Here is a 13,471-nt window from a genome sequence, read left to right on the forward strand (position 1 = left end):
TCACTCAGGGCAGTGACTCTCAAACTCTAATGTGCATACAGATGACTGGGGTCTCTGGTTAAAATAAAGATTCTGATCCTAGAATCTCCCAGGATAAGAAAGGTAAGAAAAACAAGGCCTGTGATCCCCAGAAACTCCCGACTCAGTGTGAGAGTTGACAATGTGGGGACAACTGACCAATGAGACGAAGTAGACTAGGAATCAGGAGGTCTTGCCTCTTTTCCTTTTCTTGGCTGTCTTGCAGTGCAAAGGAGAGGGGAGAGGGAAGGAGAAGAGGCCTGACGGTTGTATTCAACCAAAGTAACAGCGCGAGGCAGTCCTAGGCTGTAAGAGACAGGCAGGGGTCCTGTGATCCAGTCCTCTGTCAAGACAACCCACGTTCACTGAGGGCCTGTGCTCAGGTGCTGGTGTGGATAAAAGGTCTGGGTGAATGAGATAGGGTTCCTGTCTTTATGGGGTTTCCCCCTTTGTGGAGGAAACAGCCAAGTAAACACAATGACATATGTGACAAGAGCTGCACTAGAGGTACAATAAATATAATTCCAAAATGTTTGAGGGAGCTGAGGTCCATGGTGAGTGGTTACCATGTGCCAGGCACAGAGGACAATGAAATTAACTGAAGGGAAATACACAAACCCCCAACTTCCTTAGCAACCAAATCCACACCTTTAAGCATAACTGACATTAAGCTTCTCCTTATTTATCCCATAATAACTAAAACCCAGCTCTAGCTGGGTGGCTCAATTGCTTGGAGCATCATCTGTACACCAAAAGGCTGCAGGTTCTATTCCTGATCAGGGCGCAAATGGGAGGCAACCGATCAATGTTTCTCTCTCATATTGATGTTTCTCTCTTATCTCTCTCCTCCCCCAACCCCTTCCTCTCTCTCTCTAAAATCCATAAACATATCCTCCAGTGAGATTTTAAAAAAAGAATTAAAACCCAGTTCCTCTGATGGCCAATTTAATAACTAAACAACATGCTAGTGTCTAATGTGCAGTATGGATGAGGCACCAGGATGTTTGTTAAAAATACAGACCCCTGCCCTGTTCTCCATAGAAATTCAGATTCCGTTCATCTGGAGGGGTGTCAGGAGTTTAACAAGTGCCTGCAGCTGATTCCCAGGCCACTGGCCCATTAACCCATCACAGGCAGAGCGGGAGAAGCAATTTCTAACTAGATTAGACTTCTAGTCAGGTTCTACCACATCCTAATTGTGTGACTTTAGGAAAACCAGTTAGCCTAGCCCTGGGCTTTGTCATGGTAAAATGGGGGTAATGAATACCTACCTGGCACTGTGTTAGGAAGGAACAGGGAGGAGGGCAGGAGAGGGGCACCGAGTGCCTGCTGAGTTGTTGGAACCGTCAGGTACTAGGTCATGATCATTTATGAGCATCCCATTGATTAATAGGCACTATTACTATCCCCATTGTACAGAGGAAAAAACTGAGGTAAAGTAACTTGCCCAAGATCAACCAGCTGAGCAGGGATTTGAACTGCAATTTGTCTGACCTTAGAACCCCTGCTTTGGATGTCTGCTACATAGCCAATGGCTCCTGTGATCAAATGAGTGGGAATACACTTTGTATTTCATGACGTTTTATGCTCATTCAACACATTCTCTCAATTCCTAGAACTTTGGACTGTTACTCTCCAAAGTTTACTCGATGTTGCCCCCTTTCCAAGAACTCCCCTCTCTCTCTGAAAAGGGTGCTTGTTATTATAATACAAAGGCCAGGTCTGGTGGCAGATAGTTTCAGAAGGGACCATCCAAGCCTGAGGTGTGCCCCATGGCTGCACAATTCCTTTCTGAGGATGTGTTATTTTAAAAACTTGTGGATGCCCCCCTTTCCCCAGTCTACTGCCAGGGCCTGAAACACTGGGCACTGCCCAGTGGGTGTTAGCCATGTCCCTGGATGCAGGCCTGAACGGTCACAGCCATGGAGCAGACAAAAGCCAGGGGAAGGTCACAGAGAGGTTCACACAGGTGGCTAAGCCCTTGGTAGCACGGAGACGGCTTCCAAGTGTGTATCAAGAGCCTGGCACTCAGGAGCCATGAGTCGTGGCCGGAAGGCCGCTCAGGAGCCAGGGAAGAAGGGGGGTCCTAGGTGGGTCAAGTGTCTTCCTTCCTCTCATCCAGCTCCCACCCAGGGCAGGTGGCCCACCAGCACCTGTGACTGGGGGGACAAAGCCTCCTCTTTCCAATAGTGCTAATTCTAATAGTGTGCATACGAGGAGAACCATCCAATCCTTGAGCAGGAAGCAACCAAAGGGATGACCAACTCTCAGTTTTCAATGAGGGAAGGAGCTGGGCAGAGAGGCCCATCAGACTGTTGTGCACCAGCTCTAGCCCAGCCCCCCACCCCACCCTGTGCCCTTTCTTGTCTCACACTTCTGTTGGCAGCCCCCACGGTCAGTGCCAGCCACATTTCACTGGTTTTGTTGCTACAACAGAACACCACCACAGGGTGGCTTATAAATAACACACACTTAATGCTCACTGTCTGGAGGCTGCGAGTCCAGGATCCAGGTGCCAGCATGGGCAGGAGAGGGTCCCCTTCTGGGTCACAGACCTCTCGCTGTATCCTCACATGGTGGAAGGGGCAAGGGAACTTTCTGGGGTCTCTTTTGTAAGATCCCAGCACCAGCCTGGCACCTGCCTTGGCCACAAGGCCAGCAGCTCTGAGCATGCAGGAGCCCTAAGCAAGGTTCTGCTCCCTCCAGAGTACAGGCCTTGGAGAACAGGTGCCAGCCCTCCCCCGAGCTGACAGCTCCCACTGGAAATAAATACACGAACTCAGTTTGATTTCTAGGGATATGGGGGGAAAATTTGTTCAATTTTCCCCAGAATCGAAAGTTGCCATCTAGCAGCGTGCTTCAACAATCCCACTCGCCTTCTTTCTTAACAGCATTATTCTGTCTCTTTCTCAGAGGACAAACCCAAGATCAGATAATGAATACTATTTTATCCAGGCTTCTAAATGTGTTCCTGCACAGCACTGATTAAAACAATAAGCTGGATGTTTCAGGACAGGTTACACAAAGTATCTTCAAGGTTCAAGAGTTAAGTCTCATAAGAGAATGGAGCATGTTCTGTTCCTTCACACATGGCTGAGAAAATGGCCTGGAGTTCATTCCCAGTCTCTCTTCAACGTCAATCAGGAACTAATTATAGTTGTTGGGCCCGGACAGCTAGGGATTAAACAAAATGCCCTTGATCACCTTGGGATTCTTTTCTGTCTGCCTAGATCTGTGCTAATCATGATGCTCTCCAGCCCAGCTTATGCATTCACCTCTGGTTGGCCCCTGGGCGCTGGGATTTCTCAGAGGCAAGTGTATTTGGAAATTTCTGCCCCAAATGTGCTTTCAGATTTGCACATGACCATGTGTCAAGCTATTGTCACTGTCTTCTTGTTTTTTCAAACTAAGAGAACAGAAGCTTTCATAGGCAAAAATGCCTAATTCTCCGGAAAACAAAGGACTAGAGAATAGAAACAAAGCAAGTCATGAATAGGGTTTCATGAAAGACTTTTTGTTGGAAAGAGAAGGCTCTGTATGACAATCCACCCATTTGCACCTGCTTCAGGAAGGCACTGGGTTGAAGGTGGGTCCTTCAGAAGAATTGCCTCTGTTGCTGACAGTCTGATATGTATGTCCTTTGTTTTGGTTTTTTAATCTCCTAAAATCTTTAAGACACTTTAGACCGACAGATATCAGACCCAAGAAAGTATTCAAGTTGAACCCATTGGCAACTAGGAATAAAGGTATTTTCTTTTCTGGGGTGCCAGGAGGTCAGTGAGTGTTTGAGAGAGAGCGCGTAAACACGGAGGAAGGGGGCGAGGGGTGCTAAGGAAGGAAACAAATTCTCCAGATTTCCACAAAAATGCTGCTTCTCCTAAATGCTGCAGGAGTTGTTAGCCAAGAACAAAACACTCTCTTCCTCCTTCTGTGGCCACTGTTCCTTTAATGCACCTTGGAGAGGCTGCCAACCTCTCACCCCTCGGCCCCCAGCCAGATCTGTGCCCATGGCTGCGCGAGTTAAAGACTGCACTGCACAGACGGTGTCTCTGGATGGCCAGCGTGGGTCCTCAGGTGCCAACACCTGCAGCCACACCTGCTGCAGGTCGGGTGGCCAACCCTCCTGTTTGCTCAGAGCCACAGAGGTTTCCAGGCTGCGGGACTTGGGGGCGAAAACCAGGAAGGTCCTTGGCAAACCAGGTCAGGGTGGTCACCCCAAATTTACAGCTTTTGGTTTTTTTTAGTTGCAGTAAATATATATAACACAAAATTTACCACATTAACCATTCTTAAGTGTACAGTTCATGAGGTGCATTCACAACATTGTACAACCGTCACCACCATTTGCCTCCAGACCTTTTTCATCTTCCCAAACTGGAGCTCTGCATCAAGTTCCTCTCTCCCCAGCCCCTGGCAGCCACCATCCTCTTTCTGTCTCTGTGAATCTGACTGCTGTAGGTACTCCATATAAATACAATCATGTAGTATGTGTCCTATTGTGTCTGGGTGTTTTCACTTATATATTGTCCTCAAGGTTCATCCATGTTGTCACATGTGTCAAAACTTTCTTTTTTAAAAAACAATTTTATTAATTAATTAATTAATTTAATTTTAAAGAGAGGGGAAAGGAGAAAGAGAGGAAGAGAAACATCACTGTGTGGTTGCCTTTCACGTGCCCCCAACTGGGGACCTGACGTGCAAGCTAGTCATGTGCCCTGACTGAGAATTGAACCAGCAACACTTGGTTCGCAGGCCAACACTCAATCCACTGAGCCACAGCAAAAACTACCTTTCTTTTTAAGGCTAAATAATATTTATTTGTTTGTCCGTTCATCCATCAATGGACACTTGGGTTGCTTCCACCTTTTAGTGATTATGACTAGTGCTGCTGTGAACATGGGTATACAAGTATCTGTCTGAGTGTACAGTGCCTTTGGGTGTACACCTGGAAGTGGAATTGCTGGATCCTGTGGTAATTCTATGTTTAATTTATAGAGGAACCACTATATGTTATCCACATCATTTTACTATAGGCTTTGCCTTTATTTCACCCAGCTCAGAGGCAGAAGGACCCCTCTTCTAACACCCCAGGAAATCACTAGTGACCCATGAGACTGGACGGACAAGACCTCACAGCAAAGCCCTTACACTCTCATATTAGGTCACCTGTCCTGAATTTCCTCCTGGTCACCATCCTGGGTGTCTCCTCTCTCACCACCCCTCAACTACCAAGTCAAGCTCAGGACATCTCCTCTTGCAGAGCAGTGTAATTACCACCTTTATATACTTAATCCTGCCCTTGGGGATTCACCCTATACCATAAGAAAAAACCTAAGAAACATTCCTGTCTGACTCGAGAAAACAAACCTGTGTTAGCTACAGTCCAGCATAGACCACAAGCACAGTTATCGTAAGAGGCCACTGGTCCTCCGCCCCCACTTCATGTGCTTTCTCCCCTGAAGGGAACAAGCCTGTCACCACAATGCACTGGCAGTGACACAGTGATTTCTCCCCCTTTCACCAAGCACTATACCCTAATTATAGGATTGCTGGAATTATGGGCCGCACCTCTGAGAATCCCGCAAGCACCTTTATCCCTGGAATGGGGGATTAGAAGTTGTCACGTCCTACAGTTGAGCCTTTGCCAGGGAATGCATTAAATCCACATTGATAGTTGAAATCACTGGGGCCAGCTTCTCAGTTGTTTTTTTAAATAAAGTCTTAAAAGTGGGAAGCCCTGGCTCATTTCCATATCCTGCACCTTGGTCTAGAAAGAAAAGACTTAGCCGTGAAACACTTACCTTCATCTGACTGGCATTGTTCAGCTTACTTGGCACGTTACATACCACCTAATTTGCTTCTCGTAGTCCTTGGAATAGGCATTATGCCTTTTCTGTAGATGAAGAGACAGAAATCCAAGGAGCATTAGTGACTTGCCCAAAGCCACACAGCTAATGAGGAGTAAGGTTCAGCATGAACCCAGATTCTAACCCCAGAGCAATGGATTTCCCACATCTGCTACTTCTGGGACCCAGCCCCTCTCCAGGTGGATAGAAGTCACAAAGAGGCCACCAGCTCTGGGCTCTGACAGCTCCACTGTGATCTGAGTGCCACCAGGCACAGTTCCTTATCTTCTCCGACTTAGTTTCCTCAACCATGAGACAGAGCAAAATACCTCTCATCCAGAGTTGTGGGAAGATGCAGTAAAATAACATATGGAAATTGCACCTGACATTATGTGGCAGAAGGCGGGACTGTTGTTGTCATTGCTGGCCCAAGTGTCTCCTTGGCAGAAAAGAGAGGAAAAGGAAGGAGTTGCTTCACCCCCAGACCCTGCTCTCTGTGACTACCCTCAGGAACCACCATTCTCCTGCACAGGGTCAGCAAAGGCATACATTCATTAGAATGTCCTAAAAATAGTTAATTTAGAAAAAGCCTCTTAGCTGTATGAACCATGAGGGCATTGTGCTAAGTGGAATAAGCTCGTCACAAAAAGACAAACACTGTCACTTTTACTCATGAGATTCCTGAAGTAGTCAAATTCATAGACACAGAGAGCAGAATGGGGGTTGCCCGGGTCTGGAAGGAGGGGGGATGGGAAGTTGTTGTTTAGTGGGGATGGAGTTCCAGTTTTACAAGATGAAAAGGTTCTGGAGACGGATGATGGTGATGGTTGCACAACAATGTAAATGTAATTGATGCCACTGAAGTGCACACTTTAAAATGGTTAAGATGGTAAAGGATTCTTTGCATTTTTTTCCATTGCTATTTAGTTCCTTTATACACCCCGCCCACCCCCCACCGCCCCCCAGCAATCACCACACTGCTGTCCATGTCCATGACGGTAAGTTTTATGTTATGTGTATTTAGCCACAGTTGAAAAAATATTCTGAGGCAAACAAAAAAGTCTCTTAGCCTTGCACGTTTTGCTTAGGTTTCTTCAGAGGCGGTGGAAATTTTTTTTCTATATGGTTACAGTTGAGCTACCTCTTAAGCAGGAACTCAAATTAGTGTTTAAGGCATAAAGTCAGCCTTGGAAAACCCCTGTGTGGCCCACTGAATAAGTGACTGCCAGTTTGTCTCGTGGTGTTAAGAATGATCCCTGTTTCTTTGAGCATCAAATGAAAGAGTTGATTTATGTTCAAGGGTCATAACAAAATATATATTCTAAGAGACTCCTGCAGATTCCCTGCCCCTCCTGGTATTGGAGCACAAATGAGCAGAATGGCCCCACACCAGCCCTATTGCAAGTGTGGTTTTGTTTCTCTTCCTCTCATTCAGGGTTGAGCGCATCCAAGCTGATTGGGTAAGTGAGGTGCCTCCACCCAGGTGGCCTTTGTCCAATCAAAGGAAACTGGGCATGTGCCTTACTATCACCCCTCTGCCCAGCTGATTCTGATGGGTTTTAAACTCTAAATTGTTCCTCTGACTTTTGACCAAATCTATTGGCTGCAGAAAAATGGCCCCTTCCTCCCAGCAGGTACCCACTAACAGCTCGCATCTCACAGATATTCCCAGACACCTGCTTTACCTGAAAGTCTCCAACTTGAAAGGATCTTTTCAGACCAAAGACCCAATTCCTGAGGCCAAAGTTCAAATATAAATCATAGAGTTTCTAGTCTTCCAAAGAGATCTATCTTCAAATTATAAAACACCCCAAAAGAGAAGTGGTTTGAGTAAAACTCCCAGAAGACCTTATCAAATATAACAGTGAGTGTGAGCTGGCTCCATCTTTCAGACAGGTGTGACCACTGTCTCCTTCAGAGGGTTTAGCCAGCACTGAGTCCAGTTCCAGGCATGGCTATGGCCTCCAAAGAGATGACTTAATGACCAGCTGCCCTGTGGCAAGCCTGCCAGCATTAGTTTGGCATTGGTCTAGAGCAATAGATTCTTAATGGCAATAAATTTAGGTTATGCCTCAGGACTGAAGTGGAGGCTATAAACTTTAACCCTGATTCTGCCATTAAACACTTTGCTATCACCAAATAAGACTTGCTATCTTGATTTTTGTCATCTGTAATTGGAAGAGATCTGTAGAAGTACATGAAAATGAAAGAGAAAAGAAGTGAAGTGCTTACTGGTGAAGTTGTTTACTTTTCTACCCTGCAATGCATTGGATACCAAATCTGAACAGGGGAACAGCAAGACCATTTGGATTTATTTACATAACCATGGGGAGGGCCCCTCTGGGTCTCATGGCTGATTTTTCTAAATCAATTTGACTCCAAACGCCAGGCGAATGACACAGCTGAGACCCCAAAAAGACACAGCAGCACTAAAACAACAACCACTTGCAAGCATAGGCTAGAGTGAAGGGTGAGAAGGAATCAGACCTCGTGTCAAGCAGGAGCAGCTGGTGACCTCAGGGCCAGAGTGTTGTAATGGGAAACGCTCTGCACTAGGAGCCTGAAGAGAGCTCGTGAGCTCCAATCCCACCTCTGCCACTGCACAGCTGTGAAACTGTGTAGCTCATTGCAACTGCCCAGGACTCGTAAAATACTCAAACTGTCCTGCTGGTCCCTCAGGACTGGCTGTGCGGTTCCAACACGGTTAACACGTAGTCAAATTATGGAAACTATACCTGTTAGACCAGGTGTGGAGTTATTATCATATCCCTTCCTAATAGGAAACACGGAGGCACTAGAAATATTATGGACCTCCCGCTAGGTCCCTGAGCACCAAATTCACTCCATACCCCCACATTCCAACTCTACCTGAAGAGGCAGAAGAACTCAGTTGCCAGTAGTTTGGGTTCCTGAGTTCAATTGTCTGAGTTTCTGATCCCAGCTCTGCCATTTATGAGCTTTTTGATTTGACGCAGTGACTTTGCTGAGCCACTGCCTCTTCATACATAGATTGTGGAGATAATGGTAAAATTGCTTGATGGGACTGTAGAAGATTGACTGTTGCATATTATAATAACCCCTGTTAAGGACTGAACATCTATGCCCCCCCCCAAATTTACATATTGGAGCCCTAACTCCCAATATGACGCTATTTTAGGGAGGCTTTTAGGAGGTGATTAGACTTTGAGGTCATGAGCATAAGCCCTGATGATAGGATTAGTGTCTTTATAAAAAGATGCAGAAAAATCTTTCTCTCTCCATCATGTGAGGACACAGTGGGAAAGTAGCCATCTATAAACCAGGAAGAGGGTCCTCACTAGGAAATAAATCAGCCTGCAACTTGCTCTTGGACTTCCTGACTTCTGGAATGGTGAGAAATAAATGCCTGTTGTTTAAGCCTCCCAGTCTATGGTATTTTGTATAACAACCTGAACTGACTAATACATACCCCAAGAGCTTAGGACAGTGTCTGATTTATAGTAAAACAGTCAGTAAATATTAGCATATATTATGTTTGCCTCTTTGGAAACTTTATTAAGAAATATCGTGGGCATTCTGAAATGTTTAAAGAATAATATAACACTTCGGCCAAGATGGAGGTGTAGACAGGCAAGCTGCATTTCTCTCCACAACTAAGAAGGAATACAACTACCTCAAAACTAGAAACAACCAGAGTTCCAGAAAATCAAACTGCATGCAAGTCCAGCAAACGAAGACATAAAGAAGAAATACTCATCCAGACAAACTTATCAGAGATTGCCATTTACACATCTGTCTCTCCCTGGATATGGAATACTTGCCATAACAAGAGTCTGTGACTGAGCAGGATGCGGCAAAATCTATCTGCAGAAATGAATCCTCACTCACAGCAATGTCTGTGGTGACTGCACAATGGGTGCTGGCCTTTTCGATGAAGACCAGGCCATCAGCAGTAGAGCCACACACAGGCATTTTGGTGCCTCCAGGGTGAAGTAGCCATTTCCTACTATCCAGAGTTGTGAAATCATCCTCCAAGATTGTATTACCAGAAACATTTCCTCCAATAAGAATCTGAAATGTATTTAAAAATATATATATATATATATAACAGTATACCCACCACCGAACGTAAGATATGAAACATTACCAATACCAGTTGAAGCCCCCTGTATACCTCTCCTGCCCAGAGGTAAGCATGCTCCTGAATTAGGTATTTATCATTCCCGTGCATTTCTTTATACTCTGACTCCATCTATACGTATCTGTAAACAATGAGACTGGGCGGGAAATACCATTAAGCCTGGACTGACATGTACTTCTTCCAGAAGGGTTTAGACATAGTATCTAACTTAGCACAAAGCATTGTTTGGCAAGTCCATCCTCATTTGTCACCTCACTATGTGTGCCCTTTCACTTCCCCAAGCTGGTGATGTGCTAATATCTCCAAGTGGACTAACTGATGATGCACATCATTAGTCAGGTCTCCTGTTAGCGGGTCTGTGCTTGTCAGGGACTGTGAAGCTGCAGCCCCTCCTCCCCCCATCCCCTGCACATTGCTGAATGCCCCTCCTCCCTTCCAGATGGAGATGCGGCTGCAGGACCAGCAGCTGGCCCGACAGCTCATGCGCCTGCGCAGTGACATCAACAAGCTGAAGATCGAGCAGACCTGCGACCTCCACAGGCGGATGCTCAACGACGCCACCTATGAGCTGGAGGAGCGCGATGAGCTGTCGGACCTCTTCTGCGACTCTCCGCTGGCCTCGTCCTTCAGTCTTTCCACGCCCCTCAAGCTCATTGGAGTCACCAAAATGAACATCAACTCCCGGAGGTTCTCCCTCTGCTGAGAAGTCCTGGAGCTGGGCAGAGGAGCCAGTACTGGGGGGTTGGGAGGCAGGGAGGGTGCATGAGAAGTGAGTTGAGGCCGAGTTACCCCAGGGGCAGGGCTTCCCTGAGACTGGTGAACCCTGGACCCCAGGACCTGTCAGGAGATGATTTCCCTGAAGCCTCAGGTTTGAGCCCAGCATCCCCATGACTGGTTCTCACCTAATACCCAAAGAGTCCTGCAGAAGGGCCACTCCAGCCAGCTGTTCAGTGAGACCTGGGTTGCCAGCTCTCCCCTCAGTGATCCGTATTCCTCTTTCCTGGAATCACTGGTGCTATGAGAACTGGGATCCCACACAGGGGGCCCAAAAGCTGTGATTCTTGTGGCAGGCTCCCCCACAGCCACCAAGGCACCAAGGAGAGGTGATTATATATATCAGATGTGCCCACCTTGCAGTGGCTGGAATTCACCCTAAATAGGTGACTCAGCAACCTTGATAGGGACCCACCAGAAAAGGAAAACCAAAGGGACACAATGTAAGTTGTTTCCATCCTGTGCTGGGACATACGCACAGTGTAGTCTGGGTGGAGCAAGCATAGAAGCCCTCTGTTGTGGGCCTGCCTGGCCGCAAGTCTCAATCCCAGTCTCCAAAGAGTCCCTGTACCATCACCGCCCCCCACCCCCACCCCAGGGGAGTGTCTAGGAGGCCACTGGTCACTGAGCCAGGCAGCTCTGTCAGTGGATTTCCCATAACTGAATTCTCCCCAGGGCCAGCCAAGGCCTCCTGGTAGATTCTGACAATGTCACTCACTTACGTCACCTTCTTGCCCTCCCCAGAAAAACTCGAGGGAGCCCAGACGCTTGCTCGCCCTGAGCTCCTCCAAGATTCTGTGCCTAATTTAAATGACTAATTTTAATTGAATCAGACTGTTACTAATCTGCCACTAACCTGTTAATAACTGTTTGATTTTTGTCCAAATGGCAAAGCCAGTTGAGTAGGTGAAGTACAGAGGTTCAGGATTTTATTTTAAAAGGTTCTTCCTAATGCCCAGCATGAGGACCAAGAAGATGAGGACTGAGACCTGAACAGGTTAGGAAAGTCCACCTGGTAGAGCGCCACGCATCAGTGTTCCCTGCCAGCTAGGAATTTTTTACCTTTGATGTCACCTCATTGAGGCCTCTCATTCACAAAGGAATACAGTGAAACCAAGGAAGGAGAGAATGACTTCCCTCAGGTTACACAGCTCATTAGTGGCCACAGAATATTGATGTGTTAAATCATTATTGATAATGCCTGGACAGGTCATATATCAATGAAACTGAACTCCAAAGATGGTCCTAAATCCTTTGCCAGGCCTACAACCTGCGACCCCCTCTACTCTCCACCTCACTCAGCCCCTCTCCCTGTGCACCTCCCACTTTGCAATTCAGAATATTTGGGTCAAACTCAGAGCAATGTCTGGACAGCAGACCCACAGAACACATATTACCAATCACAAATCCATGGTCAAAATAAGCTGTCCTTCTGTTCTGACTTTCCTGTCACTGGGGCCCACGCGTGTGTGCACAAACACACTCACACACACACACACCAGGATCCACACTGGAAAAAGGTTGTTTTTCTTTTATGGGCTGGGAATAGAAAAAGCAAATGAATGGTCCCTAGTTGGAAAGAAGTTGGTCTCTTCCTTGTGATTTCAGAGAGCCGGAGGGTTTATGCTTCCTTTGAAGAAGTTTTAAGCACGCGGCCAAATTTGTTTTGGCCCAGTTCTGAGCAGTGTCAAAAGTCGGAGGCCCAGAGGACTCATTTATGGAGACCTATGAGGAAGGCCAGCCTCCACAAGCAGGAAAGGAGGGAGATTTTCTCTACTCAGTGATTTCTCTCCTCAGGAATCCGTACAAGCACTGCCAAGTCCCACACAGGCATTCCTGCCAGCCTCTTCCCAATGAGCCCTGAGGTCATGAGTTATCCGGAGGGCCTACGCAGCTCACCACGCACCCTATAGACATGCACATGCACATACAAGTACACATACATGTACAAAGCACATACGCAGGAGAGCTCATTCCACGTTCTGAAAAAAGAAGCCAAACTATTTTTGTTTCTTTCTAGAAATCACGGTAACTGAAAAAGTTGGAATCAACTAAGGTTGAGTGATTTAGTTGAATTATGTCAACTCAATCAAATTGGAGTCAACTGGGTGATTCAGTTGCTCAGCCTAATGCTTCCTTCTTTTTATTTGTGAGAGTAAACTGAGCTCAAGGCACACTTTTTTGGATAGGTTAAATATCTCAGCTATTTTGCTTAGTTCATCCCAAGAAAACTATTTTGGGATAAGGAAGAAGCAGAAAGAGGAGGGGACCAGAGAGGAGAGGTGGAGGGGAAAAGACAGATGTGTTTTCTTACTTGTTATCCAGTGTCTGTTACTTCCCTTATTTCCACAGTGAACACATAACTAACCAAGTCCGTTCAGCTTTGTGAAGTCCCTCCCTTGTGTGGATCAAGAGATGGCAGATTCCCAGAGCAACCTTCTGGCTTACCACGTGCATACAATACTGTGTGCAGTTTTACTCACTATCTACTCATCTCCCTGCCTTTCCCCAAGGACCTTGGGGTGTAAAACTCAAAGTCTCCATTGTCACTTCTGTGTGTGGTAATGTCTGATGCCTTCACGTCCCAGCAATGGTCACAGAGGCCTGGAGAGCCAGCCCCAGGCCTCCTCCTTGTAGCAATACCAAGTGCTATTACATAATTGATGGACAATTTATAATTTTATTTTTTACGATTATTTGTTTCTATATTGAT

General features: G+C 46.4%; 1 protein-coding gene across 2 annotated transcripts in view; it reads left to right on the forward strand.

The window, feature by feature from the left end:
* FAM167A (family with sequence similarity 167 member A) overlaps positions 1 to 10,846 on the forward strand; it is a 33,592-nt gene extending 22,746 nt beyond the window's left edge. For both annotated transcript variants that reach the window (XM_090288964.1, XM_090288965.1), the window contains one exon: positions 10,424 to 10,846. In XM_090288964.1, coding sequence (XP_090145090.1) covers positions 10,424 to 10,687 — 264 coding nt within the window. In that variant the 3' untranslated portion in view covers positions 10,688 to 10,846. The remainder of the gene's footprint in view (positions 1 to 10,423) is intronic.
* Positions 10,847 to 13,471: the final 2,625 nt, after the last annotated feature.

This window comes from Furipterus horrens, unplaced genomic scaffold (genome assembly GCF_987537825.1).
Source record: "Furipterus horrens unplaced genomic scaffold, mFurHor1.1.pri manual_scaffold_10, whole genome shotgun sequence".
Taxonomy (NCBI): Eukaryota; Metazoa; Chordata; class Mammalia; order Chiroptera; family Furipteridae; genus Furipterus; species Furipterus horrens.